Source organism: Cucurbita maxima, unplaced genomic scaffold (assembly GCF_002738345.1).
Source record: "Cucurbita maxima cultivar Rimu unplaced genomic scaffold, Cmax_1.0 Cma_Scf00014, whole genome shotgun sequence".
Classification (NCBI taxonomy): domain Eukaryota; kingdom Viridiplantae; phylum Streptophyta; class Magnoliopsida; order Cucurbitales; family Cucurbitaceae; genus Cucurbita; species Cucurbita maxima.
Window position 1 is genome coordinate 1,532,908 of NW_019272030.1, and position 25,161 is coordinate 1,558,068.

Here is a 25,161-nt window from a genome sequence, read left to right on the forward strand (position 1 = left end):
TTTTTTTTTTTTTTTTTTTTTTTTTTTGTTAAAAAAATATTTATTTGGCGTAATTAATTTTGAATTTACCGAAAATGGGTAAAATAAAAACATATGTTTTTTTTTAAATTAATAAATTGGAATATGAAAAAGTCTCATTTATGGAGAAAAATCTAAAATATGTAAATAAAAATAAAATAATGTTTCATATCCCTATGATATTAAGATAATTATCTAAAGAATATATTTGAAAATGTTGAAAAAAAAAAAAATGGACGCTCAATGAAAAATCCTTGTTATTTTAAACTTTGATAACACGGGTCTCTATCTAATAGACATCCTCTATACGAAGAAACCTCGTCTATCTTTAAAATGATTCTTCTTTAGTTTTCAAAAACCAAGTTTTCTCCAAGAAGAAATAACGGTTGATTATCGAGATAGTAACGGAGTGTTTTCTTTTATTTCACAAACATTCATTTAGTTCAATTTATTATTATAATCCATGAAAAAACACTCAACGTCATGTTAATTAAAATTAATCATTTGGATTTGATCTAGTAATTAAATATTTATTTAAATAATTGAAATAGAAAAATTCAATTATCAAGAACACACATTTAGAGTCGTGGGGTTTCTCATTAAAGACTTGTTCATTCAAATTGCATTAGTTACAACCATTGCCAGCTTGTAAATGAAGACTTTAGATAATAAAAAAATAACTATATATAATCTAATCTTTTATTACAATTTAATTTTCCGACCAATTCTAAATTCAGTTAATTATTTAAATATTTTATCCAAATAAATATTTTTCTCCAAAGGTATTATTAAACTTTTTAAAAATTTATAAATATTTAACTTAAAAATAAATAAAAATTAAAAGATAATAAAGTAGACAAAATACTTTATTTTCGTAGAATAAAAGTGATATAATTTGTATAATTTAATCTTAATTAATTAAATATACTTCCAAATTTCTTGTACTTAATCTTGCATCATCCTCAATGCTGACAATTATTATTATTTAAATAAATATAAAAAAAAAAAACAATGACTTTATTCAACTTTTTTAAAGGAAAAAAATAATAATTTCTATCATTAATTTGCATTTTTATTCACAAGTCAAGGACAAAATTTAGTCAAATCAATTAATAAATATTTGATTTCCTTCAAGTGGCACTATTTTATTTATATATGTAAAACAATCCCGCGTTTTTTTTAAAATACTTTAAAAATCAAATATGTTTTATAATTTACGTAAATAATAAAATATCTCCCTCATTAATTTCAATTATATATTTTTATTTTTTTAAAGTTTTATTAATAATAAATAGTATTTTATATTTATTCATATAAGTAAATTCAATTCCCTTTCTGAATTTACTCGAGGTGTTTTAAAATAAACTTCAAATTTCAAGATTAAGAAGTTATTATCAACTATTATTTCGTTGAAGTTTAAGTCCTAACTCACATGAAACAAGTGTCGATCCAATAAACGCTCAACGAAATATCTCACAATGACTATATTTTCTGAGACACATTCAAAGTTTTTTTGTGTATAATACTTCAAATTTTAAGTTAGTGGAATGAATCTGATATCACAGTTTGATCGTATATGTTCTAATATATTGTGGTATTTATTGGAGGTAAGTAAGAAAAAAAAAAACAAGGGAAGATTGACTTAGAAAATATTTCATAAAATTTGAGAAAATATAAAGTTTTTGACATGGATGATTCATAGGAAGCCATAAGGCCAAGATTCCAAGCCATAATTATTAGCCACAAAATCCCAAGTGCTACCAAAATCATCTTCCAAAAGCTCCTCCACTATGCCATTTTCACAAATATTTGGCCACTCAAACTCCGGAAACTCATTCGCCAAATCTTGAAGCAAATTGGCTGCTGATTCTGAGTTTGAACACAACGAAGAAGTAGAAGTAGACATCGAAGATGAATACGAAGTTGTTGCGGTTGAGGAAGACGAAGCACACGGGACTAGAATTTCGTGTGGTTCAATTAGAGGAACTTCTTCCGTGCAAAACCCATCGATAATTAAGTCCATCGTGTTTATTTCATTGTATGCTACCTCATTCTTGAGCTCTTTCGGTGGTGATGGTAATGGTGGAGGCTGCTTTCGTTGAGATTTGCGGTGGTTTTGGTCCTTTTGAGACAAATGAGTATCGTCGGTTGGAGAAATAAGCTTGTGAGTTTGAGGGTCGATTGCCATTTTTCTTAGCTTCTTTTTTATGTGGGTATTCCAATGATTTTTTATTTCGTTGTCTGTTCTTCCCGGAAGATGGGAAGCAATTTTTGACCATCTAGTAAAAAAAAAAAAAAAAAAAACAATAAAATAAATTCGTTCAAAATTAAATTAATTAAAAAAAAAAGAAAAAGAAAAAGCTAAAAAGACCTGTTCCCGAGTTGAGAATGAAGATCAATGACCATTTTCTCCTCGTATTCAGACAAAAGGCCTCTTTTTAAATCCGGCCTCAAGTAATTTGTCCATCTCAACCGGCAACTCTTCCCACATCTCAACAATCCTGCAAATTTCCGAAACATAATTCAACTAATCAGACATCAAACATGACCATTTTCTCGATGTCACGAAACATAGTTAAACGAGTCAGACATCAACACACGACCATTTTCTCGACGTGAACGAGAAGAGAGAGAAAGAGAGGAACCTGCAAGTTTAGGGACAGCCCTCCAACAGCATTGGCCATTGTTGAGGATGAAGGAGATGAGCTTCTGGTCTTCTTCAGCAGTCCATGGCCCTTTCTTCAACCCAACTTTATCACAGCAAGGTTGCCTTCCCATACTCAAATAAATTTCTCTCTAATTTCTCACAGACGAGTAAAGTTATCAACTCCCAATGAATCTCTCACTATATATATATACACACATATATATATAGTGAGAGATTCATGGTCCATGGATATGGAGGAAAAAGACTAGCCTTTACTTGAGCTAAATGTAGCCAGGTGGCATTTCCTTTTATTTATTTATTTATTTATTTATTTATGTATGAACACTGAAGTATATGAAGATTTACGCGTACCAACTTGTGTGATGTCATTTTCAAAATTTTCGCCCCCTCCATTTATTTTATTCCTCTATTTTGCTTTAACTTCAAGCGATTTCTACTCTACTTCTCCGTCATCCTTTCTCATTTTATACTAAAATACGACTCTCGATTTCTAGAAATTATTTAATGAAATTGTCGTAATGTAGCAGATAAATTTTTATCGTTGTATATAGAAACATCTGTACCGATCATTATTTCTCATTTCATACTAATACACGTCTGTCGATCTAAAAAAATTGTTTAATAAAGTCGTCATAATGTGGCTGATAGATTTTTATCGTTGTATATAGAAACATCTGTACCGATTATCCTTTCTCATTTCATACTAAAACACGATCGTCCGTCTCAACAAATTATTCAATGAAACTATTTAGAAATATTTTGATTCACATTTTTCTAATTATATTTATTTTTTTTAAATTGAAAAATAAATAAATATTTGTTTTAGTATTTAAATTTAGATTTAAAAATATATACTAAATACTCAATAGTAATTAGTATATACTTTTTTATTTGAAGATAGACGTACATTGTTATACCAAAATAATAATAATAATAATAATATATATATACGATTTTCAAAAAAATGAAAAAAAAAAGAATCTTAAATTTTATAATTAATTGAAATAATATATGTTACGATGAGCGTAATTTACTCGAAAAAATATCATTTTTTTTTCTCACCAACTCTAAGGTGTAAGCATATATTACTTTTCTCAATTTATTTCAATACCATAAATTTTCATTTAATGAATTAATAAACTTTAGATATGAGAACATTAATACTATTTTTATTAAAATAATCACCAAAATTAAAATTATATATATAACGTTTTGAAAATAAATTATAATAATTAATTGACCTTTAAAAATGTCATTTAAATGACCAAATAAGAATATGGGTCAAAGCCCAACTTACTCGTTTGGCCCAACCCAATAAGGACGTGTCTCGGGTCCAGCCCATGAACCAACAATATACTAAATAGTTTTTATTATTTAATTTAAATTAATTTGGTCTTCAAATTAATTAATCTTCCAATAGAATGCTGGCAAGAAAGAGGTTTCACCAATGTGTTTCGTTCCACTCTAATCCACTCCTTTAGGGTGCCCTAGCATCCTCGTTGGCACACCATTCGGTGTCTGACTTTGATACCATTTCAAGTCTACCGCTAACTAACGTATATTATTCGCTTTGGCTCATTACTTATTATTGTCAGTTTCACGGTTTTAAAACGTGTCTGCTAGGAAGATGTTTCCACAAATGTTTTGGTTCCCCCTCCAATCGAGGGATCTCATAATCCACCCTACTTTGCCTTTGTAACAGCCCAAGCCCACCACTAACAGAATTGTTTGGTTCCCTCTCCAACCGAGATCTTATAATCCACCCTACTCTGCCTTTGTAATAGCCCAAGCTTACTACTAACAGAATTGTTTGGTTCCCTCTCCAACAGAGATCTCATAATCTACCTTACTCTGCCTTTGTAACAACCAAAGCCCAAGCTCAAGCCCACCCCTAATAGAATTATTTGGTTCCCTCTCCAACCGAGGGATCTCATAATTTGCCTTTGCAACAGCTCAAGCCCACCACTAACAGAATTGTTCACCTTTATCTTTTTTTTTTTTCAATGTTTTTCACTTGTCAATCCTATAATTTAAATAATAATAATAATAATAATTACAATAATGCGGATAACAAGAAATAGTAAGAATATTCATATGTATATATATATAAATTCCAAACTTTTTCAATTGTTTCAAAAATATTTTTATTTTTTCATACAATATTATTCATAATATTTTATAAACATTTCAAAATTATCTTTAAAATAAAAATCATTTAAATTAAAAATATATCTATAATTAGAAAAAGACAAACTGTTTTCCAAATATGTATATTTTTCCAATTGGGTTAAATTTTAGGGTTTTGAATTTAAACTTCTCTATAATTCTACTTCAAATAATAAATTAAAAAATATATATATATAATTTTAAAAAATCATAAATATTTCAAAACTATGTTCAAAATAAAAATTCTAAAAAATAAATGAATTTTTGTATTTATTAGAAATATATCTGTAATTTTACTTTGGAAATAATGGTAATAAATATTACAATAATAAATAATTAAATAAATAAAATTTGTTACTCTTAATTTTTCATAAACTCCGTGTCTATAAATACTCCCTTTAAACTCCCGTTTTAACTCACAACAAGGCAATGGCAATGGCAACATCCTCTCGATCATACACCGTCTTCCTCTTCTTCCTCGTCTCCGTCCTGTTTTTTCTCTCGTTCTCTCTGCAATTGGGTGTGGTATGAAGTCCTTTAGGCTATTACTTTCCATTTTTCTTCTCATTTTTGATATTCTTGTAATGGTTTTTTGATTTCTGCAACAGGCTGATGCAAACCTCCTTCCTTCAGGTACTCATCATCTTGAATCTAATTTGTTTGAGTATCAATTTAACTATTTTTATGACATGGATGAATAGATTGCAAGCCGAGGTGCGAATATCGATGCTCGGCGACGTCGCACAAGAAGCCGTGCATGCTCTACTGCCAAAAATGTTGTGCAAAATGTCTGTGTGTGCCTCCAGGGACCTCCGGCAACAAGGAAGTTTGCCCTTGCTACAATGACTGGAAGACTAAGGAAGGACGTCCTAAATGCCCTTGAAATTCATTTGCTAACACATTTTAAACATCCTTAGAACTCTTTGGTTGTTGTTTGCTATCATAATCTGAACATCTAGATTTAGATGCAAGGAAAATGAGTGAAGTTGTTCGGTGAAGAAAGTAATTGAAGTGTTTTGAATGAGAGAATAATTGTAATCTTGGTCACTTGAATAAGAGGAACATTGCAATCTTGGTTGCTTGATCTCCAGCAAAGTAATTGAACTTTATGCACAAACTCTGCAATTTCCTGCCAAATACAATATTATTGCACGGGACATATGAATCTGAGATGCAATGTCAATTGCGTTTTAATAACATTGAGAGAAAGCCCGAAAAGTAAAAGTATAAAGAGAGCCCGGACAATATCTGCAATAACATTGAGGTAAAGCCCGAAAGGAAAAAGTATGAAGATAATATCTACACCCGAAAGGACAATATCTGCACTCGAAAGGAAAAGCACAAATGACAATATCCGAGCTCAAAAGAAAAAGCACAAAAGACAATATCTATCAAGGATCTGATACATCTCACTAAATTCAATTGTCAATGGATGAGACCCTATTTCATTCAAACTCCAAACTGGGAACATAACCATTCTTCCAAACAGAATCATCCAAATCTTCCAATATATCATTCTGTAAATTTACTTCATGAACATCAACTTCCCAAGAACAGTTTACTACATATACAAAAAGAAAACTTTTGAACATGCAAACTGACTTTTCAAAGAGATACTTCAGCAGGCCTTTCCTTACAATCGTTGTATGGTTCAAGATGAAGTGGTGTAGGCATTGCGAGATTGAGAGATTGAGCACAACTACTTTTTTCTAGAATCGTATAATTTATCTCATGCATCCACTTGAAGGTCGCAACTTAGCACATTTCCTTGTTACTGACGAGCAACATCCAGTTGCACAACTAAGAAGCTTGCCCACAGCCACCCCTGAAATATTGGCTAAAGTTCCCAACAGATAACATAAAAGTTGAGGACATACTGAAAATATACTAGTTCACCCCAACTCAGGACACTGCATGTTCTACTATATGTGGAAATTACAAATGGCCCTCTCCTTGCACTACAAATCCACTTCAAGAAACCACAACAGTAGTTAACTAGCCTTAAAACAGAGAATAAAATTCTCTACCCCAACAAAGAGTAGCTGCCAACAAATGTATTTTTCAAAATCATTGTAGCATCACAACAGCTGGGGTGTCTGAGCGGGTGTTTGCAGCTGGGGTGTCCAATTGGTAGCGTGGAAATGCTACATACGGCATCTCAACGCCTCGTCTTTTGCAATAGCCTCATGCTCTCCGTAGCATCTCAACGTTGTCCTCTCTGGCCCTCTAGCCTGTAACATAGTTTCGACTCCATAAACACAATAACAGAATTTGGTAGGGTGCAAACCTATTTCCAACCATTTGGTAGCTACTCTGTTTTCCTGGACTCTAATCTCTGGTACAAATACTGGGCAAGAAAGAGTTCCTATTTGGGAACTAATTTCAGAACAGATTTCTGTTCAGTGGATTCATTGTGAACTTAAATTTTCCACATGTAATTGGGAAATAAAGGCTTGTCGTTTTGAAATTTTACAGTTTTTTCGTTCCTTGATCCAAAATCAAAAGTTCACGAGTAGAAATTTCAATGGTACTACCCATAATATGAACTTTTGCAAGTCATCAAATCTATGTTATACAGGTGTTCTATTATGTTCTTCTATGGATGTTTACTACATAGAATCACAATTAAAAAGTTCAAGAACGTATACTACGTTGATCCTAAACTTGTGAACATAGAATCATCAGCAAAAAGAGAATCTCCTCGTCAAAATAAAGTCAAGGAAAAAGTCGTCTTCGTTTCTTTCCTTTGGATCATGTAATTATTGTAATTTATGTAGTTCCAATTAGGATCACTAATTGCCAACAAACAAAACATTAGTTCAATTGATAAGCAAGATGATTAGTAACAGACTAAAATCGTTAAATGTAGTTGCTCTCAGAAAAAGGCCTAAGTTCTCCACATGCGAAAGCCCGAAGCTGGTGAAAATCCTAAAACGTTTAAGCCCAAAAAAAAATTACTTCAAACGATTGGCATTCCCTTCATCTTCCCCTCTAAAATAAGAGGAAGGTGAAACAATCCTCTAATCCTAGAAGGAAGAGTCGTCAGGCGAAAACCAATCACAAGAAGACCATCTCGTCAAAAGCCTAAATGAATTAGGGTCAAGACACAACCTCAGCTCGCTTCGGTGTGGTTAAAGCAAAAACAATCATCATCGAGCAGATCAATTTCACAAAACCACATTTGAATTAAAAAAAAAAAAAAAAAAAGATTAGAAACAAGAAATCGGGATCGGATACATCAATCGATGCGTTTGACGAAGGTTTGGGAAGCAAGAAACAAATGAAAAATCGAGAAATGGCATAACCACTAGATAGATCAGCACCATGTAGTGCCGTTTTGAAATCGATTTTGCATCTTTTCGTACTCCCGAGATGCCATGGATAAACAACCGGCAGAGTGAATCAAAGATGACGCATTGAGAAGATTTCGACTAGGAAACTAAACGGAAAGAAATTGCAAAAAATATAAAAGTAAGAGTGATTTTTAAGTACTGCGAAGACGAGATATTTATAATGGAACAAAGTTAGGGTTTCTCACTGACCGAGTCAACCGAAGAAAATTTGGAAAATCTTGTTTAATAAACTTTAATTTTAATATTAATTATTCATTGCTCATTAAAAAAAAAAAAAAAAAAAAAAAAAAAACAAAAAAAAACATGGGCTGAGTATGTAACTTAAAAATAATTTTTAATTTTTTTCTATTTTTAAATTTTAAAAAATAACTAATTTATGTAAATTAATTTTTTTTTGAGCTATTACATTCATTATTTTTTAAAAACAATATTAAATAAAATTTAAAAGTTTACTTCTTATACTTCATAAAAATTATTATACTTAAATGGGTTAAAAGTTTATTAACTAAACTAATGTTCAAAAGAGAAAAAATTTCATATTCGAAATATCATAGGCTATTTGAGTACTTGTGTTGTTTTTTTACTTGTAGTCACGGTTTTTATTCGTTCTTTCAATCTTACTTTCAAACCCTCCTTTTGAAAATCTCTTTAACTTGTTTTCTATTTTTTTTTTCTTTTCAAAATGGAGCTAAAAGTTTGAGCATACGTTACCTTGTTGTAGGCGACACGATCTTAAATTGGCTTGACTTATAAGTGTTGGGAGGAGTGAGTAAAGTACAATTATAAAAGTCTACTGCTAAGAAAAGTGCAATTGTGACCGTCTTTATGGATCATAATAATAATAATAATAAAGCTTTCATTCCGAAAGGAGAATAAAATAAATGTTAAGTAGTTTGAGTAGAGAGCTAATAGCCTAATAATATATAATTCAAATTCTCCACAACTCCATCTTGACTTTTACAAAATTGAATGGAGGAAAAGAGAACCAACCTAAAACCTACTCCTTATCACCACGGTGGGAGAATATAACTCATCCCACACTAATGGATCATCCAAAAACAGAGCAGCAACAAGAAGAAGAAGAAGAAGAAGAAGAAGAAGAAGAAGAAGAATATGTCTACAACCAAATGGAACCCCAAAGCAGGGCCCCAAACATCATCACTGCACAACTCAACATATTATACCCAAAAGCGCTTGCAGAAGAATCTGATTTCGTGGAGTTCATTGATGGGGCTGTGATGTTTGCCATGGTGCCATTCCTCCCAACACTGCAAAACCCAGAAATTCTCAGTATCTGATCGAGTTTATATCAATAAAGAATTGACACAATGTTTATGAAGTTTACCTTTCTGAGAATGAGCAGGATCCATGACCTGCATTCATCAACACAACAGAAAGACAAGTTAGCTCTAAACATATGCAGAACAACACAAGGAAAGTGATGAATTCTGCTGGGTCTTATCTTACTTGGGTTACTGGTTGTAACTGCAGCCACCCCATTGAAGTCACATGAACCTGATGCTTTCCCCATTTGATGATAATATGCATTAAAAGCATATGTTGCATGAGCCATCACATTGTCCGGTTCGTAGCATGGCTGCCCTTGGAGCAAAGCTGAACAATCCACCCTGCCAGGTCCACATGCCCAATCTAAGGCAGCCTGCAGCATCTTCGGATCGGCTCCTTCCTTTGCAGCACAGTATGTCGGGTTCATCGTATCATTTGCTAACACAAGTCCCGATCCCGTCAAGCGCAAAATGTATATAGGCTTTCCATTTGCATCAAACAGTCCCCAGTTCTTCTCAGAAATTGGCCCAGGTTTCATGTCCTCATTATAGAGCTCATAAATGTAAGTACTAACAGCAACCCCTGGATGTTTAGGAGTTCCAGTTTTGTTCAGCACGTGCCTGATTAAATTGCTATTGTAAGTGTTTGCATTATCCAATGTTGCATCAGGCTCATTAGCGCCACCTTTTGATGGCCAGCCTGTTTCTGAAACTACAATGGGTATGTTAGTGAAATTTAGAGAAGCCATAGCAAAGTAGGCTGCATCGACCAAAGCATCGAAAACATTGGTGTATCGAAGAAGCGTGTTCGAATCAACAGCTTCTTTATTTGAAGGGAGAGGCTTTAAGAGTGCATAATCCAACAAAATAAAGCCATCAGATTGCATATAGTCATAATAGGGATACACATTGAACATAAGGAAGGAGTTAGTAGATTGCAAGAAACCAAGCAAGGGGACGATTACAGAATCCAATGATGCATTGAAGAACGCTTGTGAAGGCGGAAACGAATCGAGAATAATCGAAGAAGAAAGCGGTGTGGAGACCTTAATCTGGTGATCAAGATTGGAAGCAACAAGTGCAGAGTGAATGTATTTCATGGCATTGACAAGGATTTTAGCTGCATTAGGAAGTTCTGTTAGAACCTCAGAGCCAACAGAAATTGCTGTAATGTTAGTAGCTGGATAATGGGCGATCACATTGTGATTAACCCAGTTAGCTGCAGTGGAGTTTGATTGTCCAATCCCTAGAAGCTGTTCATTAGGGACAGCTACCATAACTTGAATGCCTGTATTTGCAAGTGCCATCAGCATCCCGCCATCGGCGTCGTATAACCGAACATGTCGAATTTGTTGAGCTTTCAGGAGGGCTACTACTTGTGTTGGATGAGGCATAACCGACAGATCAGTTCCTATATTCACACCAACAAATACATCTGCAAGAACAAATCCCAAAAATGGTGAGTACCCCATTAATCCGTATTGGGAATATATGCCCAAACCCTTAGATTTAGTAATGAATTTAATATAACATCCAAGAGAATAAGAACATAATTTAACAAATTAAATATACCCTCACCGATTAGTTTAATCTTTTTGGACTTAGTATTAATAAAAGCTCCAAAGGTTTGATTAAGAGCAATAAATTTTTGTAATGACAGAGCAGCAATCATTCACTACCCATCCAACTACCTCTCTTGGGCATTTAATCAAACACCTGACCTACATAGATTCAAACACATTCAATGCGGAATTTTCCCTTTCCACTTTTCTATTTGGGTTTTTTTTGTTCTTGGTTCCTCATATTTCACACGAATATGAAAATAAACACCCATAAAACCATGGAAACATCACATTTCACAAAACGAAAACAGGTCGTGAGTTAAATCAGCCACCAAGACACCAAGACACCAGGCAAAAAGCTCAGATTCAGTCGAAAGAACTCAACAGAGTTGAGGAAAACAAAGAGAGAAATGAAAGTGAAACCATCATCTCTCACCTTCAGCAGGGGCCTGCAGAGACAAAAGAGAGAATATCAAGAGGAGAAATGAAACACAGAAACCCAGTCGAGACTCCATAGCCGTCGGCCCCTTTCCTTGAACAGAGCTTGAAGAACCCAACAATGGAGAAAGAAAGAGAAGGGAGAGGGGAATCGGGGAAAGGACAGAATGAGTGAAAGCAAGTTAAAACCAAGGAAAAGCAACCGGGAAAGAGTGGGAAAAGATGCGGGGGAATATATGGGCAAGAGAGAGAGAAAGGTGGGGCCCATGGGACCCACATTTCACGTGGATGCTTAATCTCTGATCCATCAGACAGTGAAAAACCGACTAACCCATGCATTGGCCACAAACTTAAATTATGATCCTTCTCCTAACTTTGACCGTTGCTTTATTTTATAGTTAAAACAAATATTATAGTATTTATTTCTATTTCCACATTAATTTAAAAAATTTCTATAATAACTAAAACAAAAATGGAGTATTTTCTTTTAAATAAACTTTTATATGTAGCATTTCGTAAATTTTAAGGTAACAAACTATAAGATTTAATTGCAATGAAGTAAAAAATAATTAATAAGGTAAAACATGGTCAATATTGGAGGCAGTAAAAATTAAAAAATAAAAATAAAAAGAGGAAAAAGGGGGGCCCATTTTTTTTAAATAAATAATAATACCAGCTGGTTACAACGGTCATATGTTTTTTCTGTTTTGTAGTACTTATATAATTGGATTTATTGCTTTTTTGACGATTTTCGTACTGTTTTATGAATTTTTCTTGAACCGGGTTAAAATTGTCCGTTTATTTCCTTCCTCTTTTAAATTTTTAAAATTTTAAAATTACAAGATATTTGTGATTAATCCACATTTGAAATCGCTTAAAGGTTTAATTAAAGATGTATTTCTTAGTTATAAATTTGGGAGGAACCTATTTTATGAATGTTTTAGGCATTGGATGAGTTGAGTTCTTAGAAATTTTATATGCGATGATTCATTCACAAGACGCGAAAGCTTGGAACTAAACGATTTCTTGGTTCAGAAAGTCTTAGCTCGGATTTCAGCTGCCCGCTGATGCCAAACGCGCTTTGGGGTTCTTCCACTGGTCGGCTAAGAGGAAGATTTTCAATCGTGGGTTTCAATCTTATGGTATTATGATTCATACTTCAGTGAAAGCGCGGCTGATAATTGATTGTAGATTCGCTATTGGATTCTTATGAGGTGACTGATTCATCCCCATTTGAATTCGATTTATTGATACAGCCTTGTGCTAAATTAAGATTGATTGATTGATTTTGCTTTGCCTGTGTGTTCCCATTTTGAGGGTTCTCGTTGAGTTATCGTAAGGTTTGGAAAATTTATGAGCTAATGATCCGGAAAAGACTTCGCCCAAATGCGATTACTGCTAGAACCATGATTAATTCGTTATGTAAATAAGGTAAATTGCAAGAAACTCCTGATATGTTGAATAGAATCCATGGCAGTCGTTGCTCTGCTTCTTTGATTGTCAATGTTTGTTTGATTTACACGCTGTTGTGGAGAATGTTGCTGAAAAGTATGGTTCTTGATGACATTGCTTATTCATTGATTGTTTATGCTAAAGTAAAAATTGGGAATATAACATCCGCATGGGAAGTGTTTGAAGAAATGTCTGAAAGAGGGTTTCAGGCAAATTCTTTCACTTATACCTTGTTTATCGGTGTCTATTGTAGAGATGGGAAGATTGAAGAAACTCATTGCTTAATGCAAGAGATGGAAAACATAGGTTTGAAGTCATATCCTGAGACCTTTAATCTGTTCTATATCAGGACATTCAGAAGAAAGCTTGAGAATGTGTGAGAAAATGTTAGAAAGAGGGTTTCTTCCCAGTTGTTCAGCTTTCAATGTGGCAATAGCTAAGATTTGTGAGGAAGGAGATGTGAAAAATGTTAGAAATCACGAATCTTCACAATGGTATGATATTGTCCACTTTGAGTATAAGCTCTCATGACTTTGCTTTTGGGTTCCCCAAAAAGCCTTATACCAATGGAGATGTATTTCTTACCTATAAACCCATATGATCATCCCCTTAATTAGTCAACGTGAGACTCCCTCCCAACAGTCCTCCCCTCAAACAAAGTACACCACGGAGCCTCCCCTAAAGCTTATGGAGCCCTCGAACAGTCTCCCCTTCATTGAGGCTCAAATCCTTTCTCTGGAGTCCACTTCTTTTTCTGGAGCCATCGAACAAAATACACCCTTTGTTCGATACTTGAGTCACTTTTGACTACACGCTCACAACTTCTTTGTTCAACATTTAAGGATTCTGTTGACATGACTAAGTTAAGAGCATGACTCTGATACCATGTTAGAAATCACGAGCCTCCACAATGGTATGATATTGTCCACTTTGAACATAAGCTCTCATGACTTTGCTTTTGGTTTCTCAAAAGACCTCATATCAATGGAGATGTATTCTTTATTTATAAACCCAGGATCATCCCTACAATCCTCAACCAAAAAGGCGGATGCAATGTTAACCATTTTATTAGATAAATGGTTTTTTACCTGATAAAACCACTTACACCAACCTAACCTTAGGGTATAGGAAAAAGGGTGAAATTCAGGAGATTCTTAAGCTTTATTATGAAATGGAAGCAAGATTACTATGTCCTGGAGTGCCAGTTTTATTTGCACTCATTGGGAGCCTTTGTCAATCTGGGAAATTGGAGGAAGCAGAGAAATATTTGAAGATCATGAAAGATAGTTCTCTAACACCAAGTGTACCAATATATCAAGCACTAACCTTGTTCAACTTGAAGAAAGGTAATCGAGCAAAAGCTCTAGATGTTGAGGATTATTGGGAGTGAGTCCCACGTTGGCTAATTTAGGGAATGATCATGGGTTTATAAGTGAGAAATACTATCTCCATTAGTATGAGGCCCAGAGCTTTGTTGAATGGATGGAAGATTTTCTGTCTCCAAACATGTGCAGGTTTTGACATGGAACTGACCCATTGATCTGCACTTCCTCGTACAAAGTAATTAACATTTAAAGAAGCTACTCGTTCGAAAGGTAATTATTGTTGCCTTTTATATATTTATTCATTTATGTTTACTTTGCAAGGTCTCAGAGCTATTCTAAATTCAATAGTTAAAAATCAATTATTGACTGTTTGTTTAGCCTAGCCTTTATATAATACGAGAAGGGTCAATTCAAGTGGAGCTTTATATTCAAGAAAACATTGGCTGTGCTTTCTGTTGGCTGTTTGTGCTAATTCTTGAGGCTACTTATCTGCATTTTTTAGTCTGTATATGAACGGATCAAGAAGACTTAGACAGTTGTTAGATTAAATGACATGTTGCTTCTCTCTTTTGTCAATAAGGAACTTTTTGGCTGGCCTCTCTGGTTAGTTTCAAGTTACTTTTTTTCTTTTAAGTTTTGAGCTCCACTTATAACTTATAACAGCTCAAGCTCACCGCCATCAGAAATTGTCCACTTTAACTCGTTATATATCGTCAGTCTCATGGTTTTAAAACGCGTCTACTAGCGAGCGATTTTCACACCCTTATGAAGATGCTTTGTTCCCCTCTTCAATCGATGTGGGATCTCACAACACTTCTAATGGGCTCGTGGAGTCAGCACATTTGGGATATAGCAAAACTTTTAGGATTGAAGTTGATGAGAAGATAGGGAGGAAGAAGAGCTCCAGTTTGGAGGAAAACAAGGTGATAGAAATGTTATTTGGATCAAATTAGGAACACTATTAAAGTATTACTCAAAGCCAAGGTTTCAAGTACCTAGAATACTCTTCCTCCTTCATATTTCAGTAGTATTGTAGTTCTATTCTGGTTCAATGGCAAGACTAATGCATACTCTCGCCTTCTTGAATCTGGTTGAATGCATGAAATTCCTTCTAATTTTCTCCCTCAACAGTCAAAAACTTTTACTCAAACTTTGGTAGTGATAACTACGTGGGTTTGCTTGTTGTTGCCCCTGCATTACCAAATAATGTCATTGGGATGACCTGACAATGTGACTTTGTGGGCAGCACACTTTGTGAGCTGTTTCTAGAACTTATTTATGGCTACTTTTGATGATTGATTGGCCATTTACATGCACATATTCGTTTCCTTGGTAGAAATCGAGCCATTGGAGCGAAACAAATGATTTGAAGGAATGATTCAATTGGCCAAAAAATGGGTGAACAGATATCCAATCAAGGAAGTAGACGAGAAAAGGAAGTCCGAAGACCGAAAGGAGCAGCGTGGAATTGTTGCCCAACAGAATCAAAACGCTGCCAAATTGAAGCCAAAAAGCAGTCAAGCCAGCAACTAGAGGTGAACCTAAACTCACGGCTAGTAGATATTGTTCTATTTGTACTTCTTTTATAGACTTCCCCTCAAAGTTTTGAAATGTGTATGCTATGGAGAGATTTTCATACACTTGTATGGAGAATACTTCGTTCACTTCTCCGATCGATGTGGAATCTCACCATTCACCCTTTTGGGGACCCAACATCCTGGATTCATGATATCTAATATTTGGATCTGATATCATTTGTAATTGCTCAGGTCTAACTTTAGTAGATATCATAATTTTATATTTATGAAAATTATATATATATATATAGTAATAGTTATTAGCATTAATTGATATAAACTGAGGAAAGTAGTAAAAATAATTTATTAACCTTAAATAGGAATTTTGTTTTTACAAATAAAATAAGAAATTAATAGTAAAGCCTACAAATGGAAGCCTGCAAGTTCTTATTAATTACTAAATCCATCCATAATTTCTATAAAAGAATATCAATTTAAAATAGGAAATTAATACTAAAGCCTACAATTTTCTTCTTTCCATTACTATTAAAAATCAATTTAAAATAAACAAATTTATATATGTATCACCTAACCCCTAAGGTTCTTTTATCCATATTACCTTTCTTGTTGGGCTCAATCTACACGTAGGTAAGGATGTACACGGAACGGGACTAGAGAATGACAACTTTGTCTTCGTTTCCACCTACATTTAAGTCTCCATCTTCACAAAATTCACCATTTTATTTTATGGGTATCGAGAGAACAATTTTCACAAAGAATTCACGGGTATCGAGTTTTTGGGAAAAAAAAATCGATTCTTTATTATTTTTTAGTCTCTATCTGAATGCACCCGTTTGAATGAACATGCTTTTTAAGCTATTTTGGCCTTCACCGACAGAACACAAGTGCAGCGACCATAGTTATATCTTACAAGAATATGTATGGTTCATATGCTATTTTTGTCCCTATACATCGCTATCCTAAACTTATTCTCGAAAGAACCCTTAAAATAATAGGATTTAAGAGAATATGTGTGAAGAAACAAGTTGATATTCTTCAAGGAATTTCACATAATCTTCAAATAAAGCACATATTCATAAAAATATTAAATAATGTAATTTTGTTTGTGTGTGTTTTTAGTATTTTTAAATTAGCATATATTTACATTAAGTTAAAAGAAAAACAAAATATATTATTTAATTTTGAAAACCGTTCTAAAATAAAAACTAATTAAAATTTAAAAAATAATAATAATATATATATATAGTAATAAGTACGAACTAGTAAATTTTTTTTAAAATAATAATATTTATTTGAATTAAAAAATAGGTTAAATTAATAAAAAAAACTCGTGAAAATATTAACTTTTAAAATTTTCAATAATATTCATAAACTTAGCGTTAATTTTAAATAAAAATTATTAATATTAATATTGTATTTAAAAAATATTTTAAAAATATAATTTAGTTTAAATTTTTTTATTAAAATGCTCATGAATTTTTAAAAATAATATTAAAAAGTTTACAATTTTTTTAAATTTTTTTTATGAATTTAACCTAAAAAATATAATATAGAAAAAAAGAGTAAGAAATTTCCGTTAGAAGTTGTAACGGCGTTAAGTTGAGTTTTGAGGGTAACTTTCTGGATGGGTCCTCGGCGAGTGATGATCCTGAAACCGATGTTGACGTCTGAATCTACCTTTTTTTCAAAAAAAACAAAATTAATTTAATTTAATTTAACTTTCTGGTGGGGTCCATAACACAGAATAAAATAAATATTAAAAAAATAAAAACGAATAGTTTGTTGCAATGGGAAGGCTTTGGACCTAGGCGCGTGTAGAACACGCAACTTAAAAGTAAAGTATGATTGGGGTTTGGTAAATGACGTGGCAAGAGCAAGAGTGTAAGTGAATATGGAAGTTGACCCTTTTTACTATTCTCTCTCCTCCTGTTCCCACGTGGATTTTGCCTCGACTTCCACGCTGTCCTCACGCGACTTCTCACCCAGTGCACACCACTTTCTCTTACTTTTTTTTTTCTTGAATAATTTTTTTTTTCTAAAACCCCACTAATGTTATTATTATACTTTAAAACTGTTATTATTTTAATTTTTTAAATAAAGATAAAGTTTATATGTAAAAATTCTCTAAAGACTAACAAAAATATAAAATGAAGATTAAAAAATAAATTTCTAAAATTAAAAGAAAAATTATTTTTAAAATATGATTAAGAATTCGAATATTTTTTTAAAAAAATCTTCGTATATTAATAACAAACGCTTCCATTTATAAAAATATAAATAAATATCTAAAATACTCCTACAATGAAGTGGGTATACGACATGGTGTCCTGCCAAAGGATTTGGTTGGCATTGAATTTTGATACGTTACAAAACCTCATAGTATTATGACATTCGACCGCTACCATTCTAACGTCCAAACAAGTATTAAATTTAAATTAACGTGAAGCTAAATAGGTGTGTAATGCGAATATTTGGGGGACAACACTCTCTTTTTATATATGGAAGTGTGTTAGAATTCTCCTGTCATGTTTATTAACTCGAACTTCTTTTTTCATTAGTAATGTATTTAGACAGTGGGTAGGCCAACTCATAAAATGTATTGGGTCGAATCCGAGACAACCGCAATGCTGCCCACGATATGGTCCTATTTAAAGACGGTCTTAATAAGATTGTCCCACATGACGTGTTATTATCTAACCTAGTGGATAAGTATTTGATTATAATGTGTTTTTGTCTAAGTCCACATTTTTTTTAAATATGAACATGGTCTCGAGGAGGTTTGGAACCCAATTAGACTTTTGTTACAACTGGGAAAGAAATGTTTTGTCGGAAGAACATTGTCCTCCCTCCACCTCGTCTTTCCTCTGTTATAACCATGGAATTAGTCGGGAATTCAAAATCAAGTGGCTAAGACAGGCGGTTATGTTGATATGATTGGATTGGATTTTGGCTCACAACTTTTTTCTTAACTACTTCTATATAAATGCACAATTTAGACATTTTTCGGTGGCTCAAAATGAGCGTTGACGGCATGTTTAACACATGTTAGTCAAACAGGACCTAAACCGAACCAGAAAACGAGCCGGAGATAATGGCTCAAAATGAGCGTTGATGGCATGTTTAACACATGTTAGTCAAACAGGACCTAAACCGAACCCGAAAAGGAGCCGGAGATAATAGAAAGAGACAATACAACTTAAAAATGTAGGAAGCGGAGGAAGGAGATGTTATGTAATATTATGCAGAGTAAATACCATATTTAAAAGCGCGTGAGGAACACGAGAGAAGTGAAGGAGTGGGTGAGAATGAAAGGCGACGGGCAAAGGGAACAGCATTTCACAGCTGGACCCCACCAGTTGCCATTAATTTAAAGTCCCTACAACACAACCCATATCTTTTTTTTGGAAAATAAATTAATTTATAACAAAGTTTTTATATTTTATATTATTTATTATTGTACCCCAAAAAAATATATATTTATCCAGGGCTCCTTCCTTTTCATATTTATCTCTTTCTTTCCCCCCATTTCCCAAAATTTTCACTCTCTCCCACACAAAATTATTCATGTTGTTCCTTATCTCCTACTGTTTTCCCCTTTCCTATCATGTTCTACCTGAAAATTTTTGAGAGAACACCAAAAAATCTGAATCTGCTGAAACCCTAATTCTTATGAGTTTTCCCATTTCATTTGCAATTTCATGGTTGGGGGATTTTGATTTTTCTCTACTTGGAATCCTCGGTTGTTCTGTTTAGTTCAGATGAAGAGGGAGCTTGAAGAGGATAGATCTACGGCGGATGCTGGCCGGAGGGTTGTTAAAGGGGAGTGTTCTTCATTGTCCGGTGGGAAACTCAAGATGTGGGAGGAGGAGGAGGAGCAAGACGCTAATGGCGGCGGCGGCGGCGGAATGGATGAGTTGCTTGCTGTTTTGGGATACAAGGTTCGGGCGTCGGACATGGCGGATGTGGCTCTGAAGATGGAGCAGTTGGAGATGGTGATGGGAACTGCTCAGGAGGATGGGATTTCTCATCTTGCTTCTGATACTGTTCATTATAATCCTTCTGATCTCTCTGCTTGGGTTCAAAATATGCTTTCTGAATTCAATAATTCCACCAACCCTAACCCCCAATCTTCTTTGTATTCCGATTCTCTCCACGGGATTCAATCCACCACATCGTGTTTGTACGACGACGATTCTGAGTACGATCTGAGCGCCATTCCTGGTGTTGCGCTTCTGCCTCCTAAAGATTCCTCCACAGAAATCGAAACTCATGTTCGTAAGCGATTGAAAATCGGAGGGGAGAGTTCAGGTCATTTGTCACCGTCGCCGTCTTCGTCTTCACCGCCGTTCGTTACCACGGCGGGGATTGTATCTGAACCGTCGCGGTCGGTGGTGGTTGTGGGGGAGGATTCGCAAGAGACTGGGATTCAACTTGTTCACGCTTTATTGGCTTGCGCAGAGGCGGTGCAGCAAGAGAATATGAAGCTCGCTGATGCATTGGTGAAGCATATAGGATTTCTAGCAGCGTCGCAAGCCGGCGCTATGAGAAAAGTCGCGACGTATTTCGCCCAAGCCCTAGCTCGTCGGATATACGGAATCTACTCTCCTCAAGACGGGCTCTACTCCTCCTACTCCGATCCCTTACAGATGCACTTTTACGAAACCTGTCCGTATCTGAAATTCGCGCATTTCACTGCCAATCAAGCCATTCTCGAAGCGTTCGCGACGGCGGCGAGAGTTCATGTAATCGATTTTAGTCTCAATCAAGGTATGCAGTGGCCGGCGCTGATGCAAGCGCTCGCATTACGTCCGGGAGGTCCGCCGGCGTTTCGATTGACTGGAATCAGCCCGCCGCAGCCGGATAACACGGCGGATTCGTTGCAGCAAGTCGGTTGGAAGTTGGCACAAATGGCTGAGGCCATTGGTGTTGAGTTTGAGTTCAATCATATCGTATGTAGTAATCTGGAGGATCTCGATCCGGCGGCTCTGAAGATTCGGCCGACGGCGGTGGAGGCGGTGGCGGTAAACTCGGTGTTCGATCTACACCGGTTGTTGGCTCGACCTGGAGCGATAGAGAAGGTTTTGGGGTTGATAAATACGACGCAGCCGAAGATCGTGACGATTGTGGAACAGGAAGCGAACCACAACGGGCCGATTTTCCTGGACCGGTTTACTGAGGCGTTGCATTATTACTCGAACCTGTTTGACTCGCTCGAGGGGTCATCAATCGGGTTCGAACCCGCGAATGAGGACGTGTTATTGTCCGAGGTTTATTTGGGGAGACAGATTTGCAACGTGGTGGCATGTGAAGGAACGGACCGAGTTGAGCGACACGAGTCATTGACTCAGTGGAGAACTCGGATTGAATCGTCCGGGTTTGACCCGGTCCATCTCGGTTCGAACGCGTTCAAGCAGGCTAGTATGCTTTTGGCCCTCTTTGCTGGCGGAGAAGGGTACAGGGTGGAGGAGAATAATGGGTGTTTAATGCTTGGCTGGCACACTCGACCGTTGATTGCCACATCAGCATGGCAACTCGCTCCCGATGGGTCGAAGTGAGTCGACTCACTGGGTGATGAATGAGTTTGTGGACCTGTTTTTTCTTTTTTTCTTTTTTTTTCTGCCTTTTTATTTGGAGGGTGGATTAATGATGATATATAATAAATAATATAATTTTTGGGTTATGAAGCTTTACAATAAATATGGTGAGCCCTTAATTTAATTTATATAGTTTTTATTCACAATAATATTTGGAGATTTTCTGCTGAGTTGGATATTATGATGTGACAAATAGGTAGGAGAAAATAAATAATAAATGACCTGTCTGTCCTAAGCCATGTGCATGACCTTAGTTTTTTTAGTTACTATTTATTTCTTTATTAATTTGTCAAAAATTAATCCATACAGAAATATATCAATATTTTATCAAATAAATAATTTTATGTCTATAGCAGATATTGTCATCGTTGAGTTCGAGCTATCGTTGAGTTCGAGCTTTCCTTCAAGATTTTTAAAATGTGTATGTCTGTAAAGTTTTTACTCTTATAAAAAAAATGTTTTATTTCTCTTTCCAACTAACGTGAAGTCTCACATTCCACTCCTTTCGAAGTCCTGCGTTCTCGCAGGCACACCATTTGGTGTTCACCCCCGTCGGGACTCAACGTTCTTGCTGGCACACCATTCGATATTTGGCTCTTGTATCATTTGTAATAGTTCAAGCTCAAAGAGAACAATATACTATTGGTGTGGTTGGACAGTTGCAAAAAAAAAAAAAAAAATTGAATTTTAAAATTTTTAAGCATTTAAAATTTAAAAGAAAAAAGAAAAAATAAAAATCATAACAATCTTAAAGCTAAAGTAATAAGTAGATGTGTCAAAAATTAGGCATCCTTTCAAATCATATTGTTACCTATCCAAACATTTTGCTATCTCTAACTTAATCTCTTTTAATAAAGCATTTCAAGTTTATCTCTTATGTAATTATGAAGGTTGGTAATGAAATTATTCGATCGAGTTAATCACCTGACCTACGTCTACATAATTCTCCAACTCATTATTTCACGAATTAAGAGCGACAAAATCAAATGTTACTAATTGAAACATATAATATTTGAGAAAACGTTGCATTGCATACCTGTCTCATAAGAACGAGTCGAGTTCGTCATCAAACCATTCATACACACTTTCATAAGAAGATATAATATGTATACCCGTACATTGAAACAACCCAAGCCCACCGTTATTGTACACTTTGATCCGTTACGTATCGTCATCAGCTTCATAGTTTTAAAATGTGTATGATAGGGAGAGGTTTCCACATTCTTAATAAGGAATGCTTTGTTCCCCTTTCCTACTAATGTACGATCTCACGATCTCACAATCTACCCCTTTCGTTACCCAACGCTCTCGTTGGCGCACTACCCGAGGTCTAGCTCTGATACCATTTGTAACAGCCCAAGCCCACAACTAACAGATATTGTCTGTTTTAGCCCGTTACGTATCGTGGTGGTCAGCCTCACAGTATTAAAACACATATGCTAGGGAAAGGTTTCCACACTCTTGTAAGAAATGTTTTGTTTCTTTCTCCAACCGATGTGGGATCTCACATAAATATTCTAAAATACTAAGTTTAACAACGTTTTCTTCAAATTTTTTTTTCTAGTTCAACCATTATATAAACGATCAATGAAACCAAGTAGGGTAGGGGACTTGGGTTTTCTATTCCGAAACATTTGATCGAATTTAGAATAAAGAACTACAAAACATAATAACTCTTCAAAGAACAATAAGTGTCTGCTAGGTGGCCATCAATATCAAATATGCAATACGAACTACTTTATTTGTTACAAAAAGTATTTAGATGCATGCATCGTACTATAAAAGATGTTAAAGACGAGGTTTCGTATGATTGAAAATGAAAGTATCATAAAAGAAAAAGGTGAGAGAATATTAGAGTTTTGGGTACAAATTAATTAATGGCTTCTCGAAGCTGAGATGGTAGAAATGAATTAATTAATGAACAAGTTTTTTTCGTACACACTATTAGTCAAGATAATTCGGATGCTTACTCATTTTTGGAGCTATGATTGAAAAATTGTACTCGTTTATACTTGTATTGATATTAAATCGATATAACTCGACATCATATATGATAGCTAAATTATTCACTCATTTTTTCCTCTCCTTCACCATTAAGTATTGTTTGACATGATAGATAGAACACTTCCTCGATCTTTTTCCATTGTTACACTAATTGTGAAAGGTGTTTAGCTTTTTCTTCCTACCTAAGGTGTTTGTTGAGATTTTGAAAGGTGAATGTGACATTTAATTTTATTTTTTCTATGAATGCAAAAAAAAAAAAAAAAAATATGATCCTATGTTAGTTGAAAAAGGGAACGAAACATTTCTTATAAGGGTGTGGAAATCTCTCATTAACAGACACGCTTTAAAACTGTAAGGTTGAGGGTAATATGTAACGGACCAAAATGAACAATATTTATAGCGGTGGGTTTTGGCTGTCATTAATGGTATCAAAGCTAGACACCGGACGGTGTGTCAGCAAGAACGTTGGGTCCCCAAGTATCATTTCTTATAAGAGTGTGAAAGCCTCTTCCTAATAGAAGCATTTTAAAAATCGTGAGGCTAACGGCGATACATAATAAGTCAAAACGGACAATATCATAGAAGGTAAGGAGCTAAGATTATAACACCTAAGATTATGAGAATGATTGAGTAGAACAAAACATTCTTTATAAGGGTGTGGAAACCTCTCATTAACAGACATGTTTTAAAATTGTAAGGCTCAGGGTGATACGTAACAGACAAAAATGGACAATATTTATAGCGGTGGGTATTGACTGTCATTAATGGTATTAAAGCTAGACACAAGATGATGTGCTAGTAAGAATGTTGGGTCCCTAAGCATTTCTTATAACAGACACAGCTTTAAAATTATAAGGCTGAGGGTGATACGTAATGGACCAAAATGGACAATATCTATAGCGGTAGGTTTTGGTTGTCATTAATGGTATCAAAGCTAGATATAGGGTGTGCTAATAAGAACGTTGGGTCTCCAAGCATTTATTATAAGAGTGTGGAAGCCTCTTCTTAGTAGACGTATTTTAAAAACCGTGAAACTAACAGCGATACATAATAAGTCAAAGTGGACAATATTAAAGAACGACCGAGTAGTGTTAGTGATGATGCATTTAAGTCTCTCTTTCTCACTTTAAGTACTTAATGGGTTTCTTGAGAAGGATTCCATTGATTTTGACAAGGCTCCACTTGAAAGAGAGCCCACCAGCAACCCATTTATTTGCATCTTACTTCCCACTTTCCACTTTTAAAAGCACATATTGTAAAGTTGAAGGTGGAATCATAGTAGGCTAAGAATATATATGCCAAAATTGGAACTTGCAAGCTATGTGATGCCATATTGAGAAGGCCTTAAACAGCCTTGCATTTGCATCTTTGCAATCAACTATACACATTTCTTTTGTTTGAAGTAATGAATTTCCCCTCCTTTTTGTAATAAACCATGTTATTGGAGGGAGACTCCATGTTCGGAAAGCCAGAGATTAGTACGGAATGTATAAGATTGGGTTGAGCATGGGCGTGGGGGCGGCGATAGCAAAGGCGAGGAGTGTATGGCAATGTGGGTGAGGGTGAGGGCATATGCCAGGAGCATTTGCTGATATTGAATGTTGCAAGGGGCATATGTTAACTGATGTGAGAAGCGTTTGATGGTTTGGGTTGACTAGGACTTTTGCCAAGCGAACCTAAAACTTGAATCGAACTAGTTTGGTTCTAAAAAATTAACTCAACCTAACCCTTATGATTTAGGTTGGATTGATTCGATT

The 25,161-nt window shown here is 34.8% G+C and overlaps 4 protein-coding genes and 1 pseudogene across 5 annotated transcripts; 3 read left to right on the forward strand and 2 right to left on the reverse strand.

Annotated features, from left to right (window-relative positions):
* Positions 1-1,672: 1,672 nt before the first annotated feature.
* On the reverse strand, positions 1,673-2,844 carry LOC111489304 (transcription factor MYB20-like). The gene is made up of 3 exons (XM_023137449.1): positions 2,664-2,844; positions 2,390-2,519; positions 1,673-2,297 (listed from the first exon to the last, which is right to left on the reverse strand). Exons 1-3 carry the CDS (start codon positions 2,794-2,796, stop codon positions 1,715-1,717), a joined length of 846 nt encoding a protein of 281 aa, XP_022993217.1. The 5' UTR covers positions 2,797-2,844; the 3' UTR covers positions 1,673-1,714.
* Positions 2,845-5,231: 2,387 nt separating this feature from the next.
* LOC111489688 (gibberellin-regulated protein 5-like) lies at positions 5,232-5,986 on the forward strand. 2 transcript variants are annotated; one of them, XM_023138014.1, is made up of 4 exons: positions 5,232-5,377; positions 5,461-5,485; positions 5,554-5,775; positions 5,834-5,986. In XM_023138014.1, exons 1-3 carry the CDS (start codon positions 5,282-5,284, stop codon positions 5,733-5,735), a joined length of 303 nt encoding a protein of 100 aa, XP_022993782.1. In that variant the 5' UTR covers positions 5,232-5,281; the 3' UTR covers positions 5,736-5,775; positions 5,834-5,986. The 2 variants fall into 2 exon arrangements, with proteins under 2 accessions (XP_022993782.1, XP_022993781.1); XM_023138013.1 differs by having other exon boundaries at positions 5,554-5,986.
* Positions 5,987-9,033: 3,047 nt separating this feature from the next.
* Positions 9,034-11,695, reverse strand: LOC111489318 (glucan endo-1,3-beta-glucosidase 2-like). Its single transcript, XM_023137469.1, has 4 exons — positions 11,490-11,695; positions 9,673-10,926; positions 9,551-9,578; positions 9,034-9,473 (listed from the first exon to the last, which is right to left on the reverse strand). The coding sequence occupies exons 1-4, from the start codon at positions 11,566-11,568 to the stop codon at positions 9,323-9,325; spliced, it is 1,512 nt and encodes a 503-aa protein (XP_022993237.1). The 5' UTR covers positions 11,569-11,695; the 3' UTR covers positions 9,034-9,322.
* A 380-nt stretch (positions 11,696-12,075) lies between these two features.
* LOC111489384 lies at positions 12,076-16,013 on the forward strand (annotated as a pseudogene).
* A 3,276-nt stretch (positions 16,014-19,289) lies between these two features.
* On the forward strand, positions 19,290-21,505 carry LOC111489223 (DELLA protein GAI-like). Its single transcript, XM_023137335.1, has one exon. The coding sequence runs from the start codon at positions 19,565-19,567 to the stop codon at positions 21,359-21,361; it is 1,797 nt and encodes a 598-aa protein (XP_022993103.1). The 5' UTR covers positions 19,290-19,564; the 3' UTR covers positions 21,362-21,505.
* The last annotated feature ends 3,656 nt before the right edge of the window (positions 21,506-25,161 follow it).

Excerpts from the sequence above, each read along its gene's own strand:
- LOC111489304 (XM_023137449.1), bottom strand. The coding sequence starts at position 2,796 with ATGGGAAGGCAACCTTGCTGTGATAAAGTTGGGTTGAAGAAAGGGCCA. Across the intron at positions 2,520-2,663 it reads GGCTGTCCCTAAACTTGCAG|GATTGTTGAGATGTGGGAAG; the intron begins GTTCCTCTCTTT and ends GGAAATTTGCAG. Across the intron at positions 2,298-2,389 it reads CATTCTCAACTCGGGAACAG|ATGGTCAAAAATTGCTTCCC; the intron begins GTCTTTTTAGCT and ends TTTTTTTACTAG.
- LOC111489688 (XM_023138013.1), top strand. The coding sequence starts at position 5,282 with ATGGCAATGGCAACATCCTCTCGATCATACACCGTCTTCCTCTTCTTC. Across the intron at positions 5,378-5,460 it reads TCTCTCTGCAATTGGGTGTG|GCTGATGCAAACCTCCTTCC; the intron begins GTATGAAGTCCT and ends TTTCTGCAACAG. Across the intron at positions 5,486-5,553 it reads TGCAAACCTCCTTCCTTCAG|ATTGCAAGCCGAGGTGCGAA; the intron begins GTACTCATCATC and ends ATGGATGAATAG.
- LOC111489318 (XM_023137469.1), bottom strand. The coding sequence starts at position 11,568 with ATGGAGTCTCGACTGGGTTTCTGTGTTTCATTTCTCCTCTTGATATTC. Across the intron at positions 10,927-11,489 it reads TCTGCAGGCCCCTGCTGAAG|ATGTATTTGTTGGTGTGAAT; the intron begins GTGAGAGATGAT and ends TTGTTCTTGCAG. Across the intron at positions 9,474-9,550 it reads TCCTGCTCATTCTCAGAAAG|TGTTGGGAGGAATGGCACCA; the intron begins GTAAACTTCATA and ends TGGGTTTTGCAG.
- LOC111489223 (XM_023137335.1), top strand. The coding sequence starts at position 19,565 with ATGAAGAGGGAGCTTGAAGAGGATAGATCTACGGCGGATGCTGGCCGG.